General features: G+C 48.1%; 1 protein-coding gene across 1 annotated transcript in view; it reads right to left on the bottom strand.

The window, feature by feature from the left end:
- KSR2 (kinase suppressor of ras 2) overlaps positions 1-16,243 on the bottom strand; it is a 389,319-nt gene that overhangs the window by 290,318 nt on the left and 82,758 nt on the right. The window contains exon 3 of the mRNA XM_087857306.1: positions 13,860-14,010. Within this exon, the coding sequence (XP_087713432.1) occupies positions 13,860-14,010 (151 nt within the window). The remainder of the gene's footprint in view (positions 1-13,859; positions 14,011-16,243) is intronic.

The raw sequence follows: 16,243 nt of genomic DNA, 5'->3' as shown, positions 1-16,243 counted from the left end.
AGGTTTTCTCTTTTGAACAGATGCAAAGAAGGTGTTTAATAGGGCGCCTGGGTGGCTCAGTCGGTTAAGCGTCTGACTCTTGGTTTCAGCTTAGGTCATGATCTCAGGGTCCTGGGATCAAGCAGTGTCAGGCTCTGTGCTCAGCAGGGAGTCTGCGTGAGGACTCTCTCTCCCTCTGTCCCTCCCCCTGCTCACTCTCTCGCACTCTCTCTCTCAAAATAAATACATAAAATATTAAACAAAACAAAACTGCCTTTTCTTCCCCCTTCCCCGAACAGTAGCTTGGGCACTTGTCATACAGGACTCTAAATCTATATTCAGGAAAATAATTAAACAACACAAAAGGCCACCTGAGTGCAAAACAGGACTATAATGAACTGGAACCATCTCCTTGTTTCCAGTAGTGCTATGTCAGAATACTGGGACATTTGGGAGGAGGGGAGCAGGGGGGGAACAGGAGGGTAGGGCGGCAAATTTGGTTCCAAATAATACTAGCACCTGAGAACCCTTCTCTCCACTCCCCCTGCCCTCCCCGCTTCCTCCCGCACCTTCACTGAACTTTTCAAATATAATCACACACCCAAGGATCAGATACCCACTCTCTCCCAGAACCATTGCTAAGATAGGGGGACTAACCCTTGAGAAGGGGAAGCCTCCCAGGGCTCCGAGGAGGCTCCGGGGACTTCGGACCTTCCCAGCCACACCCACCTCAGGGCAGTGTCCCAGCTCTGCAGCTCTGGGGTTCAACCTGGAGGGGCAATGTGGCTCCCCACGAGCACCCCCAAACACCCCACAGGAGAAAGGGCTCGGCGCTGAGCAGCAGGAACAGGTGCTGCCGTTCCGACCCCAGCTCTGCGGCAAGCCGGAGTGGCCTTCTGCTGGTGGCCTCAGTTTTCCCACCTGTGAAATGGGTGCTCATCCTGGTCTGCCCACCACTCATACATCTGTGAGGATCAAATAAGGTCATCTGCAGGCAGGGGCTTCTTAAAACTGAACGTGTTCTGTGAATGTGCAACGTGATTGCTATTTAGTATTTATTTAGTATTAATGCTTAAATCATGTCTTTTTCTCTCATTTCTGGTTTCAGTTGCTCCACCCCTGCAAGCCCCCCAGAGGCCTGCACACTCCAGCTGAGCAAATGGAAATACATGGACACCCACCCCCCAAGGGTTAAGGAGAAATCCATCCCCACCTGTAACCCAGGTTCCAGCCCTGGCTCTGACACACTGCTGTGTGACACTGGCCAAGGAGGCTACCTCTCTGGGCCTCAGTTTTCTTACCAGTAAATAGAAAAAATAAGCATATAAACCTCATGAGGTTGTTGAAAGGATTAAATGAGCCAGGGAGGACTGTCAATTGTCCAGCATATCACTTCTCTCGGTAAGAACCCAACCAGTATCTGCTCTTACTATTATCATGGGCCACCATCATTCACTTAATCGCTCAATGACTGCTTGTTACTCGACAGTTCTGAGCCAGGCTCTGGAACAGTGCTGGCATGGTAATTCTCCAAGTGGTATCCCCAGACTTGCAGCAGCAGAAGAACCTGGGAACTTCTTAAAAATGCAGGTGACTGGGCACTTCCCCAGACCAGCCAAAACAGCAAGTCCAGAAGCCCTATTAGAACCACTGTTCTGGAAGATCGGTAGAAGAAGGAAGGGAAGAATGAAGGGGGGTAAACAGAAGGGGGAATGAACCATGAGAGACTGTGGACTCTGGGAAACAAACTGAGGGCTTCAGAGGGGAGGGTGGTGGGAGATTGGGATAGGCCGGTGATGGGTATTAAGGGTATTAAGGAGGGCACATATTGCATGGTGCACTGGGTGTTATATGCAAATAATGAATCATAGAACATTGCATCCAAAACTGGGGATGTACTGTATGGTGACTAATATAACAAAATAAAAATTATTAAAAAAAAAAAAACCACTGTTCTGGCGAGGAGTAGAGAAACAAATAAATAAACAAATAAGAACCATGAATAAAATAAAACAGAGTAAGGGGATTGTGAGTGGCTAAGATGGACGTGGGACACTCCAGGAAGGTAGCATTTGAGCCAAGACCAAAATGACAAGGAAGCAGCCACGGACAACATTCCAGGCAGAAAGGATGACCTGTGCAAAGGCCCTGAGGCAGGCTTTTCAAAGAAAAGCAATTAGGTCAGGGTAGCTGGTGCGATAAGCTAACGAAGACATCTGGAGATGAACCAACTGGGAGCCTGGGGGAAGGAGCTGGGGTCTGATCCTCAGATGTAACAGTCCGTTTGGGTCTGATTCAGCTCATCTGGTTTAGTGGACACGGAACCACAATCCTCAAACAGTACAGCCCCTGCAGACTACACAGTACAAGTTCAGTCTCAGTTCTGTGCCCAATTCTTCTGCTCTGTTACCTCCCAGGTGCAAGGAATACAGAGAGGGAGGACCGTGGCTCGGATCAGAGAGGACAGCCGGGAGCCACGGTCTCTTTGTTCTCACTGGGGGTTCCTACAAAAGCCAGAGCTGACCGCATGAAGTGGCAGGGGGGCTCAAGAGAGGGGCCAAAGGTGGCCTGCAAGAAAGTAAAAGTAGCAGCTATATCGGGAAGGGCAAATGAAGCCCTGGACAAGGTTTCTCAGCTGTGGTTCTGCTTCTCTGGCTGTAAGACAAAGGCCAGGGGCAGGATGGGCGGAGGACTGACTTAAAAAAAATAATAGTAAAGATAATCATAGCCAACCATGTAATAGGCATGCAATTTGCCAGACATCAGGCTAAGGGTTTATTTATATTAACTCCTTTCTTTTCTGGCAACAACACCATAAAGAAGATACTACCAGCATCCCCATTTTACAGATGAGAAAAGTAAGGTGGAGTTCAACACGGAAAGTTGAGGCCAAGCCCAAGACAGCAGGACTAAGGCATGAAGAAGGAAGAAGGGAGACTGACCAATGGATTGAAACTTGCCCCAAACCAGCTCCATTCATCCTTGACTTATGAGTTGAATGAAATCAAATCAAGACAATTCCCTTCTTAAAACCCCTCCAACAGCCTCCTAGTCTATTTCAAAGAAATCTAAGCTTCTTGCCAGGGCTCCGAGGCCCCTGAGGAGTTGGTCCCCACCTGTCTCCCCTTCCTTGTACCTTCTATCCTGCTGCCCCTGCTCCCTGCTCTTCACTAGTGTATTGTCAACTTGGCTAGATGCTGGCACCCACGTTTCCAGAATCCCCTTCTCTGTAGGATCCCAGGTTAGAGTTGGCCAACATGGTACAAAATGTGGGAGGTGCAAGAAGCAGCAGCTATGATGCTCTGAGACGTGGGTTAGGGACAACAGGAGACATTTTCAGAGGTGCTGGTCTAGTTTATCCTTCTTTGTTCCCACTCCATGGCCAACTCTTCATCCTGAAAGTGGGCCCCGGTGACCAACAGTGACCTCAAATCCAACACCAGATGCTTCCCTGCAAACTCACAGAGGCAACAGCTCCAAAGAATCAATAACCTTCCACAGGCGTCAACTCCAGTCCCTCTTCTTGGTTCCCCTGCAACAGATGGACATGCTGGCTTCCAGAGGTCTCCAACAACCCAGGCCGGCTTACCCACATCAGGACAGGTTAGAGACCTTTCTCCGAAGCTTTAGTCTCCTCTTATGAACTTTTACTTCCCCAGTTCTTCCTACAGTTGTATAAGGTCTGTACTTCTATGATAAATTCATTTTTCCATTATACTCACAGTGGCTCTACTCTCCAGTTGACCCTCACTGATACAGTTACGAGCAGAAGGAACCCTGTACCCGTTCCAGAACTAGTTTCTAATATACCTGACAGCTTCCCCTTCCTCCTTCTTAGAACACTTATTCCTGCTATAAGAAACCCAAGCCACATGGAAAGACAATATATGGGTGCCCCAGAAGACAGCCCAAACTGAACTCCCAGCCAACATCCAGGGCCAACTGCCGTCTGTGTACGAGTGCCATCTTGAATGGTCCAGCCCAGTCAAGCCATAATGCATGGAGCTAAAGAACTACCCCGCTGAGCCCAGGCAACCCAGAGAATCATGAGAGATAACAAAGCAGGTGTTGTTTTAAGCCACTAAGTTTTGGAGTCACACACAGCAAAGAATCACCAGAGCACGTGCCGTGGTTCAGCCACAAGGGCCTTCTTTCTGCTTCTTCAAAATGCTTTGGAGATTTGCATAACCCATTTGCTCTTCTCAAAATGTGCTTTCCCCCGTCTTCTCATGTCTGGTAAATCTTCTTGTCATTCAAGGCTTAGTTTAAATGTCACCTTCTCAGAGAGGCCCGCTGTGACGGTCTTCTCAATGGGTTGACGTGGCTAAGCCGGAGTCCCCCAGGTACTCAATCCAACACTAATCTGGGTGTTGCTGTGCAGGTATTTTGTGGATGTGATTAAAGTCCGTAATCAGCTGACTTTAAGTCAGGAGGATTATCCTCATTAATTTGGATGGGCCTGATTCAATCCTTCAAAAGGCATTAAGAGCAGAACAAAGGCAGACAGCCACTCCACACCAGCCAGCCCTTCCTGATGGCCTGCCCCACCTGCCCCAACAATCGCATAAGGCGATCCCTTGCACTAATCTCTTAATATATTTATCCTCCTGGTTCTGCTTCACTGGTAAGCTCTGACTGACACCCCCACTGTGGCCACCCCATCAAAGCGAGGTACCTGGTCACCCTCATGTCACCCTATTTTAATTCTCCGCATAAAACCAATCACCATTTGTCATTTTTCTTCTTTATCATTTTTCTCAATATATTCTACAGCGGCATCGTCCAATAGAACCTTCCGCAGTGATGGGAATGTCCCAGAACTCGGCTTCTCCCATAGGTCCTAGCCACGTGCAGCTCTGGATCACTAGAAGGTAGCTGGTGAGACGGAAGAAGTGAATTTTTTATTTTATTTCATCTTAATGGATATACGTTTCACTCACCACGTGAACCCAGAGGATGCTCGATTGGACAGCGCGGGTCTAGAATATAAGGTCCATGGGAGCTGGAAGCTGGTCCAGCTCTCACTATGTCCCTAGTCCCCCGTGGTGACTGAGAAGTTCAACTGGTATTCACCGAGAGAATGAATGAGCCATTTGTGTGTAAGGCTGCCTTAAGTTTCTATCACTTGCCTTCAAGAGACCCAACGTGTGCTCCACGTGTGTAAGGGGTTCCTGAGAACCCACAGCTCAGGGCTGGAGAGTGTACCAGGAGGGAAAGAGAGGACGTCAGCTCTGGAACACACCAGACACTGCCGGCTTTGGGAGGGGCCCCTCTCCCTCGGCCAGCCCAGCCATCCCAAAGTTAGAAGCAACTGGGACAATAGGGCAATCAAGACCGCTCTTCCTCTTTGTTCTAGTCAAAGGGAAGGCTGCGGTGAAGGCAGGGTTCTAGTGGGCTTCGTTCAATGCCCAAACTGGGAAGGAGCAAGAGAGCATCTGAGGCTGCCTATTTTGGGGCCATTCTGCATCCTGTTTTTTCTCCTGCCAGTCTTCCCCCTGGACATGCAGGAGGAGGAGCTGGAGGGGGTCGGACAAAGTAAGCCACGGGGGTCCGGGGGTACCTGCATGCCGATGGCACCCTGGCCTCCTCGCTCTCTCTGAGATGAGGGATAGAAGCAGAAAAATGTTCACCTTTAGCCCAGAAGGCTGGCCTACAGCCTGCAGAGCTCCGATAAGGATCGAATACGTGCTGGCTGCTACATTCTTCAAGGGCCTCCTGACTGCCTGGACATGGCCCTGATAATTAATGTCAAGCTCAATGATGAGCACTAGAAAAATCTTGGGAAAGAATTTGGTAGAAATTCGAAAATGTTTATTATCTACCCCCGGCACGTCCCTTCCCCCTTGAGCACAAAGCATATAGTCATCCGCTTCATACAGCAAAAAGGGCCGCTTTTTCTGCCCACAGGCCCTGTCCCTGTGCTACTTAAATAAACCTACTAGGTTGCACCCTACAACATCTCGAGAATTCTTTGCGCTCAACAGGCCTTCCACCCCTGCTGGTCCCCAAGCCTCATCCTGCACTCCTGGACATGGCCCTGATAATTAATGTCAAGCTCAATGATGAGCACTAGAAAAATCTTGGGAAAGAATTTGGTAGAAATTCGAAAATGTTTATTATCTACCCCCGGCACGTCCCTTCCCCCTTGAGCACAAAGCATATAGTCATCCGCTTCATACAGCAAAAAGGGCCGCTTTTTCTGCCCACAGGCCCTGTCCCTGTGCTACTTAAATAAACCTACTAGGTTGCACCCTACAACATCTCGAGAATTCTTTGCGCTCAACAGGCCTTCCACCCCTGCTGGTCCCCAAGCCTCATCCTGCACTCCTGGAAACTCGCTCCAAGCCACTCCCCCATTCTACAGCCAGAATGTTTCCTTGAAAACTGGACAGCGATCCATGTGTCTCCTGCTCCACTCCCTGCGATGCCAGCTCCGTGCCATGGTCCACGGTGGACGCCAGCCCTCCTCAGCACCCACGGTCACACCGGTCTCTCTGTGCCTAGCACGCTACCCTCTGCCTCCTGCCACAAGGCACTCCAAGTGCTCCCACCACCCCCCAGTCATTAGGAGAACTCCTCCTCCTGCTTTGGGTCTCAGCTCCACCCTGAAGCCCTGAGAAAGTCCCCAAGCCCTGGAATCTAGCACAGTGCCTGATACATACCGAAGCATGATAAAGAAGTGTGGAAGGAAGGAAGGAAGGAAGGAAGGAAGGAAGGAAGGAAGGAAAGAAAAGGAAAGAGAAAAGCAAGGTCTTCCATGATCTGGGACCTGGGTTTTTCCTTGGGAAAGAGAAGATGCAAATGACTGCCCATTATTGGTCTGAAAACAGCCAAAAGCCCAAGAAGAGTAGGAACAAAGAGGAAACAGAAGAGAAAGAAAAGCACAGCATCTGTACTCTGATCTCTGAGCCTTGTCCCCTCCAGGCTCTTCTCTGATAAGCAGCTGTGATCCAGAGAGGAAAGTTCAAGGAGCGAGCCTGTGGTTTTCAGGCCTGAGGCCTCCAGTCTGGGGCTGGAGGGGGAGCAAATGGCAGGAACACACTCTTCCAGCAACAAATCCAATTCACCCTAGGACCTCAGCTCCATACTGACCATGATGGAGAAAATGGGGCTGGGTGCCATGGAAAAATTGCTTGGGCTTTAATGTTTTTGGCCAGGGGAAAGGTGGGCCCCCTCTAGAGAATAATCAAGTCAAACAGAGGAGGAGGAATAGGTTCTAAAGAAGCAGCAATGTTGAGGGAGACAGTGGCTCAGAGGGAAGGGAAATCAGAGATACAAAGAATGAGACACATAATTAGAAAACTGAAGGCCAGGGGCCCTTTGGAGAAATAAAGAGAGGAGGATGTCAAGAAGGTAGAGGGAAGAGAGTTGGGGGCAGAGAAAGGAGAGAGGGTGATGGTGATGGCAATGATGATGGTGGTGGTGGTGATGGTGGTGGTGGTGGTGGTGATGATGGTGGTGATGGTGATGATGATAGTGATGATGATGGTGGTGGTGATGATGACAATGATGATGATGGTTATGGTAATGATGATGGTGGTGGTGGTGATGGTGGTGGTGATGATGATGACAATGATGATGATGGTTATGGTAATGATGGTGGTAGTGGTGATGGTGGTAGTGGTGATGGTGATGATGACAATGATGATGATGGTTATGGTAATGATGATGGTGGTGGTGGTGATGGTGGTGGTGGTGGTGGTGGTGATGGTGGTGGTGATGGTAATGATGTTGGTGGTGATGGTGATGATGACGATGATGATGGTGGTTATGGTAATGATGATGGTGGTGGTGGTGATGGTGGTGGTGATGGTGGTGGTGGTGGTGATGATGATGGTGGTGGTGGTGATGGTGGTGATGATGGTGGTGGTGATGGCGATGGTGATGATATGATGGTGGTGATGGGTGGTGATGGTGGTAGAACTTCAGTGGAGATGGTGATGGTGTGGATGGTGATGGTGATGATGGTGGTGGTGTGATGGTGATGGTGCTGATGATGGTGATGTTGGTGGTGGTGGTGGTAATGATGTTGGTGGTGATGGTGATGATGATGGTGCTGATGATGGTGATGATGATGGTGGTGGTGGTGGTGATGGTGGTGGTGACAGTGATGGTAATGATATCATGGTGGTGATGACGGTGGTGGTGGTGATGGTGCTGATGATGCTGATGATGACAGTGGTGGTGGTGAGGATGGTGGTGACGATGGTGATGGCGATGGTGATGATATGATGGTGGTGATCGGTAGTGATGGTGGTAGAACCTCAGTGGAGATGGTGGTGATGGTGGGTGTAGGACAGGGACGGGGATGGTGCTAATGATGACGATGACAATAATGGTAACAATAAGGCTCATCATGTACCTAATCCAAGCCAGGCCCCGTGCTTTGCCTGTACCAACCATCTCATGTGATCCTTCCAACAACCAACGGGTGGAAATGATCATCTTTATCGCACTACTTAGGAAACTAAGCTCTGAATCCTGAGATGCCATCCTGAAAATCATGTAGCTGGTAGGTGACAGACCCAAAATTGGGCAGAACCAGAGTTTGTCCAGATTCCATACTGTTTGCAAATAGTGAAGGCCTGAGAGGGGGAAAGCAGAAAGGAAGACAGAAGAGGACGGAGGCCTTCTCTGATCGCACTATTTAATAGGACAACCTGCCCCCTATTCCCGGAGGGCACTGCCAACCCCCTGAGACTGCTCACTTTTCTTTTTCTTCCCCCCACTGCACTTATTCAACATACTTCGCAATGCACTTGCTTAGTACGATATAACACGCCGTCTCCCCACTCCCCGCTAGAATGGAAAGCCCTGGGGACAGACCTCTAAGCATGCATTTTCAGAGATCAGAACCATGCCTGACGTATTGCAGGCATTCGACAAATTTTGTTGAAGGTATGAATTTTTTTTGGTTTCAGGCCACATCTGATATGACAAGAAAAGACTAAGGTATCATGGCTTTGGGGTCCCCTGAGCTTGTTGAAAAGACAAGTGAGGGGTCTTTGGTTTCAGGCTTAGGCAGATCTAACACGCACTGAGAAGGGAAGAGGGGTCCGTTCTTTCCTATCTTGGGGGGTTCTTGGACACTGGGAAACAAAGATACCCCCAAAACCCAAGCAGAAAACTAAGATTAGAGTCACACGTCTAAAATAAAGCTGCCCCAATGTTCTAAGAGAAGAGACAGACAGGCAGGGAGCACACTCTGGGCCAGGCACAAAGCTTACTTGCCTCCATCTGTTTCTGTGAGTTTCTCAATACAACTTGTATTCCTACAGCCATTTCACAAACATGTGTTGAGTCACCAGTACACACCAGAATTTAAAATATCTGACTTCATCGCTGTAAAAGACGCCAGCCCTCCAGCTGAGAGCTGGGGCTACCGGGGCGAATAAAGATGGGATGACGCTTAAGAACAAGTCTCGTGGGAAAGACACTACTTTGTTCCCTAGTTTGGGATAACATTTTTGGTTAAAGTGAAGGGCAGGAAATGATGGAATCATCCAGCTCCCAAGATAGTTAGAAGCTTCTAGGAACCAATGATCATATTTGAGGAAAGATTTAGAAGGAGGACAGGTCAAGGATGGCTCGCTGCTTCCCCCTGGTGGAGAGCAGTAGCAAGCACATCAAACAGCTTCCGGAGCCTTCCCCCAACAGGAACACCCGTAGCCAACAGCTAGGCTTGTAACTGCACCTGCCCTCTGGAGGTCACAGTCAGATGAGGGAGGGAGGCTGGGAAAACGACAACCACGGTAAGGCAAGGTCGGTTAGTGCAGAAGCTTCATTCATTCAACAAAGTGCAGAGGCTCTGAGGCAGGAGTTGGGCTTGAGAATAAGCAGGGATTCACTGGGAAAACAAAGAGAAAGGGAATTCGAGGCAGTGGTGCTAGTAGCAAGATGTGAAATCCATGCCTGATCCAGAAAGCTCTAAGTAACTAATATAGACCTATCCAACAGTTAAGGCTTGAGGGGGAAATGTGCACTGTTGTGGTTCCAAACAGACACCAAATCCTGAGCTTTCTTTGCCATCCATGTACTTTAAGCTACTGGTGATTTGCATGGGCTACATGTGGAAAAAGATGCATTAATTCAGAAATACTGGGGCCCCTGCGTGGCTCAGTCATTAAGCGTCTGTCTTCAGCTTGGGTCATGATTCCAGGGTCCTGGGATCAAGCCCTGCAATGGGTTCCCTGCTCAGCAGGGAGTCTGCTTCTCCCTCTCCCTCTGCGGCTCCCCCTGCTTGTGCACTCTCTCTCTCTAATAAATAAATAATCTTTTTAAAAATTTCATTTAATACAGAAATATTTACTAAGTACCTACAGTGTACCAGATCATTGATATCAGGCCTGGGAATAAAATGATGAGCAAAAAGAGGTCCAATCCCTGCCCTTTAGCAGCTTACGGTCTGGTGGGGAGACAGGCATCCATGTCTTTTAAAAAATCACTCCCCCCAAAAGATTAAAATTTAAATTAAAACGTGATGAGCAGCCCTGCTGTACACAGGAAGAACAGAAGTAAAGTATGACACAAAGGAATTAGGAGCTGGGTGTGTAGACAAGACGGAGTTAGGGGTCCCCAGAAAAGCAAAGATGAGATACAGCTTTCTTAACATCAGAGAAGTCATGTGAGGACCCTGACCCATTTTGTGATCGATGTCTGACCAGCACTACTCACACAAGGACGGTTCTCGCAGAACTCCCAGGGTGCATTAAAATTGCAAGCAAAACAAAACAAAACAGACCTCGGCAGTTAATGATTTTCAGGGAACAAAAGAACGTAAAAAACAAACAGCCACTACCAAGCCAGGACATAGTCTGACCACAGCAGAGACAATAAATCAGCGATAAAACTCCCAGTGCTTTTTCACAAGTCAAGAGTGACCTAATGCCCACTCTTGTGTCATTTTTGCAGGATTTAAACCCCTTTGAGCGTACAAACACAGGACTAACTGGGGCCAGAGCACTGACGATGCCAACCCAGGCTGGCCCATGACTTCAACCAACTAGGACCTGGACTCTTGTCACCTTAGGATGACTTTTGCCCCAATTCTAGACGGAACCGCCCTTTGCCAAGCTCCTCCGTGAATACGCGTGCATCTGCAGCTTAAGACACCCCCAATTCTGTTGTTGGCAGAGGCTGTGCTTGGAGAGCTATCTCCCTGCCTCCTTCCTTGTAACCAGTAATACAAAGTTCTTCGCTTCCAACACCTCCTTGGGTTGTGTTCAGTGTAATGCACCCCACATGGAGCTGAGTTGAGCTGCTCCCATGCTGATGGCAGCACCAAGAGCCGTAGGATTTGGGCAAACGTGCAGCACTGTTGTCAAGGTCCCAGTGGCTATAAGGCTGGAATCGGAGGCAGGACATTGTAGACGGAATCTGAGCTGCCTGGGAAGAGTTGGTAGAGGCAAGAGGAGGAAGGTTGCTATCCCAAAATATGTCCCTTGGCATAAGCGTTATTTTAGGCTGATTATTTTGAAGAAACAGCAAACGGGAAGCTCTGAAACCCGAGTAGAAGTTACACTTTTGTAAAAGACATTGACATTGATAAAGGAAACCTCCATCTATAAGGGTGTCTCCAACTTGGTATCAGAAGGGTGACTCTTAAATCTCTAGAAACTTCTATCAGTGGAGAAGTCAGAGACTTCTGTACAACCACCTTCCCCTTGTTAATTGTGCTTTTCCTGGTCACCTCTCGTAACTGCCTCCCCCCGCCTAACCCTCTCTTCTGTCTTTAGTTAGAGATGTGATTTAAGGTGATGTCCTGGGCTGCTCTGAGGAGTTACCCAGTTTCCCCAAAGCTTTTCCACATATACAGGCGGTATCCTGTTAGTAAACCTCTGTTTTCTCCCATTAATCTTTTATTATAGGGGCCGTCTCAGCCTAGGACCCAGAAGGGTAGAGAGAAAAAAATTTTCCCCCACCAGCATCAAAGAGATCATTGTCTCTCAAACCATGGCTCACAAGCCATAAGTGAGGTGTGACATGAAAGTGGTGGGTCATTACCCGCATTGGGTAAGTGACACAGAATGAAATAGAAAAGAATGCAAAATTCCACGCATAGTAAGAATGAGTTTGATGGTAATTCTCTATTGCACAAAACTCATTTCAGGTGTGTATGTGCATAGCGGTGTGTGTGTGTGTGTGTGTGTGTGTGTGTGTGTGCAGAGTTGACATGTAAATCCGATTCATTTCTGTGCAACTTGAGTCAAACTGAAAAACACCAGATTAGAGGCCCTCTCCAGGTCTCACCCAGCCCAGGATGTCACCAAGGATGCATGCTCAGCCTGTGGAGGCTTGACAGAAACACCTGTCTCCACTTAAAAGAACTTCCCCAAACTCTGATGGGAAGATGTAAACTCGGAAAAGCAATTAAGAACCTAATCTCAACGCTCACTCTCATGTATTGTAGGAGGCAGGGGTCGAGGAGCGAGGAGAGGTGTAAACTGATATAAACTTTCTAGAAAGCTACATGGTAATGTTCACCAGACTATCTGGAGACATTTCTGTTTGTCATGACCAGAACTGGGAGGAGAGAGGATGATACTGATACCTCATCACTGAGGCCAGGGATGCTGCCAAGTATCCTTCAGTGAGAGGACAGCCTCTGACTCAGGGTCCCTTTTGGTGATGACCACAGCTTTGGTAAGGATGTGCTAGCAAGAAAGAATACAAAAGGGAGTGCACTGGGGATCTGGGCCAATGACCTGTTTCAGATATGTCCTCTTTCATTCCCTGCTGTATCCCAGCACACGGTAGTCAGTAAATACTTGTTGAATGTCCCATGCTGAATCCCTCAAAGACTTCTGCGGATTAACAGCCCAGCCGCCTGACTGTTCAGACTGGGGCTCTACAGTGACACCTTGTGGTGGAAACTGAAACAACCATGCAGAGGGACCATGGTTTGGTGTGTTTGCAGAGCTGATCCCTTCGGACTACAAAGGCCCCAGAATTTGTGGGGAAATCATGAAGCTAGAGAGAAGCAGGCAGCCTCAAAAGGATGATATGTGATGTCCTGCTAATAAAGGCAAACAGGAGTTTGAGCAATTATTGGGAAAGATCAAAGAAAGATGATGTGAAAAAAGAGAAAAAACAGGCCCAGGGTGGTGAGTTCAAGCCCCGCGCTGGGGCCTACTAAAAAAATAATTCCCAAAATGGAGTCATTCACCCCCACAAGACAGCAAACCCAGACTTAATTAGTTTTAACCTCTCAGGAAACAACCCTTTCTTTTGTTTTGCTAATAACTCCCTTGCCCCGCTCTCCTGCCTATAAAAAACTTCTCCTGTGCAACTTCTCTCCCTGTTAGAAGGGATTCCGCCCCATTCACAACTGCTCTCCAATTGATCTGGTTGAATTTTGTTTTTCCTAACAATTTGGACCCCAAGCTGATAAAACAAGTCACAGAGGTTATTTAATTAGATGGGGGGGGGGGTCTCAAAATGCACATGGATAATCCTAATTCTATTGTTTAAAACTAGGATGCACATACCCATTTGCCTGGAAGAATTACACCAAAACTTCTTACCAAAACGACAATGGTATGAATGTCTATTGTTTATATAATTGGATGTGGACCCAAAACGCAAAGGCATTTAAGAATGTCTAAGGTACAAAGATCACCCAGGCACAACTTGGATTTCCATAGCTGGGCCCTTATTACCCAGAACCAAATGCCCTACACCTCAGCACTCCTTTGAGCACAAGCTTCCAAGAGCGGCCCTCACCACTTCTGGCTCCCGAATCCCCTCTTTTCTCTGCTCGTGAGCGGTGTTTACCATCCAAAGCTGACTGGCTCATCCTGGCCTGCAGCGCAGGCACAGAAATCTGGAGGAACCGAGGCCGATGTGTTGGGGACAAGTCTCCATCCCCAGGGCCTGCTTACCTGACATGTGGACGTTCCGGAGACAGGACAGGGAGGCATTGAGACGGGCGCACTCCTCCCGGTTGGCTCCGTATTTCTCCACGGTCTCACACACCTGCTCATCTGTCATCTCCAAGAGGTCCTCCAGACTCAGCTGGCCGGGGGTGATTTCCTAGAGGAGGGAAGAAAGGATGGTAAACACACCTCCGGTGCCCGGAGGGAAGGAGAGCGGGCTAAGCCTCCACACTGCCCTCTAGCGGTACTTAGCGGAACACCGGGCCCTGTGTGGAGGGCCGCTTGACGGACCTGTTGGGTCTCTGACTCCCGGGTCAAACAGGCCCGGGTTTGAATCTCAGCTTTGCCACTCATTGCCTCACGCAAGTCACTTACCCTCTCTGAGCCTCACTTTATTCACCTGTAAAATGGGAGTCTTAAGTGCACATATTTTGTAGGGTAGCCCCTATTGTTAGCACAGCCAGTGCTCAGTGGATGGTGGTAGTTAATTATCTGTTCCCCTTGTACCTTCTGAACTCCTTATGGGCAGTCTCCACTCTCCTCGTCTTTGGATGGCCCTCTGTGCCTCCTGCTTAGCTTGGCTTGTCCCCAGTACAGGGTGAACTTGGAGCAGAGCAAACTGGATAGCCCAAGTCTCTTGATGGCTGTCGTCCCCAGCCACACATTCTAGAGTCTAGACTGGGGGTTTAGGAACCCTAAGGGGCGATAAGCTGGAACCCTATGGGTAGCGCAGTGCTGGAAATGAAATTGGATTTGTGTCTGAGCCCCACAGGGCAAGGCTGTGCTTTCTAAGACAAGTGGTAAGGCTGGGGTATAGCAGGGTGTGGGGACAGGGACGCCTCTGGAGAGATGGGCTGAGAACAGAAAAGGTGGGATTTCCAGCTATAAATGTCCCTTCACCACCACCAGCAGCCACCAACCCCCTTTCCCAAAACGATGTGTCCCTGGACCCTGGACCCCATAATATAGATACACCTTGAAATTGGTCAAACTTTGATATTTATGCATCTTTATGCATTTATGCATATTTATGCATCTACATCCATGTATGTATATAAAACGGAGAGCCTTCATTTATAACAGCTAAATGGTATCCAGTGTTTTTACATATATTATTTAAATAAGAATTTTAGATACTAAATACCTAGAGATTCTAGGACAATATTGTGGGATACTTCTGCCCTCTTGTGGCTATATCTGTGTATTACAACAAAATCAGACACCTTCCCCCCTCCCCACAATCCCCAATACACAGACATTAAACTGGCAACCAGAAGGAGGAAAACTTCTTTCCCCACCTCAAAACAGATGCAGGGCAAAAGCCAGGAAGCCAAATCAGTGCCTTTCCAACTTACTAGGGCACGGAGCAGGAGAAAACAATACTTGAGTCATTTAGAGCTTTTTTCAAATAGAGACACATGGCTCGTAAAGCCCACTTGAAGAAAAGAGATGGTCCGGGATCAGAAGGTACAAAGCAAATCACATTAGAGGAACTCATTCACAACCTAAAAGAATTCCCCTCTTTGCTGCAGGGTTTACTTGTGCCTTTTAATCCTATCATTTACTCCCCACTGAAATTTTCACTGAAATTTGGGGTCACAGAAAAAAATCACAAAAGTAATAACAACATAAAAAATGGACAAAGCCTGAAGAAACCCAGACTAACCGAGCAGATGTGCTTCCGTTCAATAAAATGATAATAGTAAACGAGAAATGAAATGGATGGCACACTGTTTTAAGCGCTTTTCTTGGGTAGTACTTTCATCATCATCATTAGTTGATAATTAGAACACTAAAGTTCAGAGAGGTTAGCTCACTTGCCCAGGGTCCCACAGCAAGTAAGTTTGAACCAAGGCTGTCACTTTGCAGCCTTCCCCCTACTGCTGGTTCCTCCTCAGAAAGGGGACCTCTGGTGGACTCATGAGGGAACTTCAGGCAGAGAGCTGGAACCCCAGTTCCTCCCCATCCCCTGGTTGGTGGACTCAGGATTCTGACAGACTAAGGTAAGAGCCAGAGCTGGGGCATCTGCAAGCCAGGAAAATGAACAAAACTGCTAACTAGCAGGAGCCTGCAGGATCCGAAGGGGCAGCAGAAATCAGGTCATTGCCACCAGATGGGAATCCAGCTCAGGGTGTTCAGCAATTCGGCTTTTTAGAGAGAAGCCAGAGATCTGGGGGGTTTTTATGCACACTCTTTAAGCTTTTAGATGTTGGCTCAAAAAATGTTTTGCAAATACTATATCGGACAAAAAAAAATGTCTGTGCATCAAATACATCAGAACACCTTTGGGGCCACCAGGTTTCAACCCCTGGCTGAGAAGATTGTGTCTATGTATTCACCCTGCTTGATAAATAAATGGTCCCAAAAGCCTCTAAAAAGTGGATTGGCCC

The sequence above is a fragment of the Ursus americanus genome, chromosome 30, assembly GCF_024610735.1.
Source record: "Ursus americanus isolate L20-20 chromosome 30, mUrsAme1.1.p, whole genome shotgun sequence".
In the NCBI taxonomy this organism is placed as follows: Eukaryota; Metazoa; Chordata; class Mammalia; order Carnivora; family Ursidae; genus Ursus; species Ursus americanus.
Note: the sequence above shows the minus strand (reverse complement) of the source record. Positions and strands in the feature narration are given on the sequence as shown.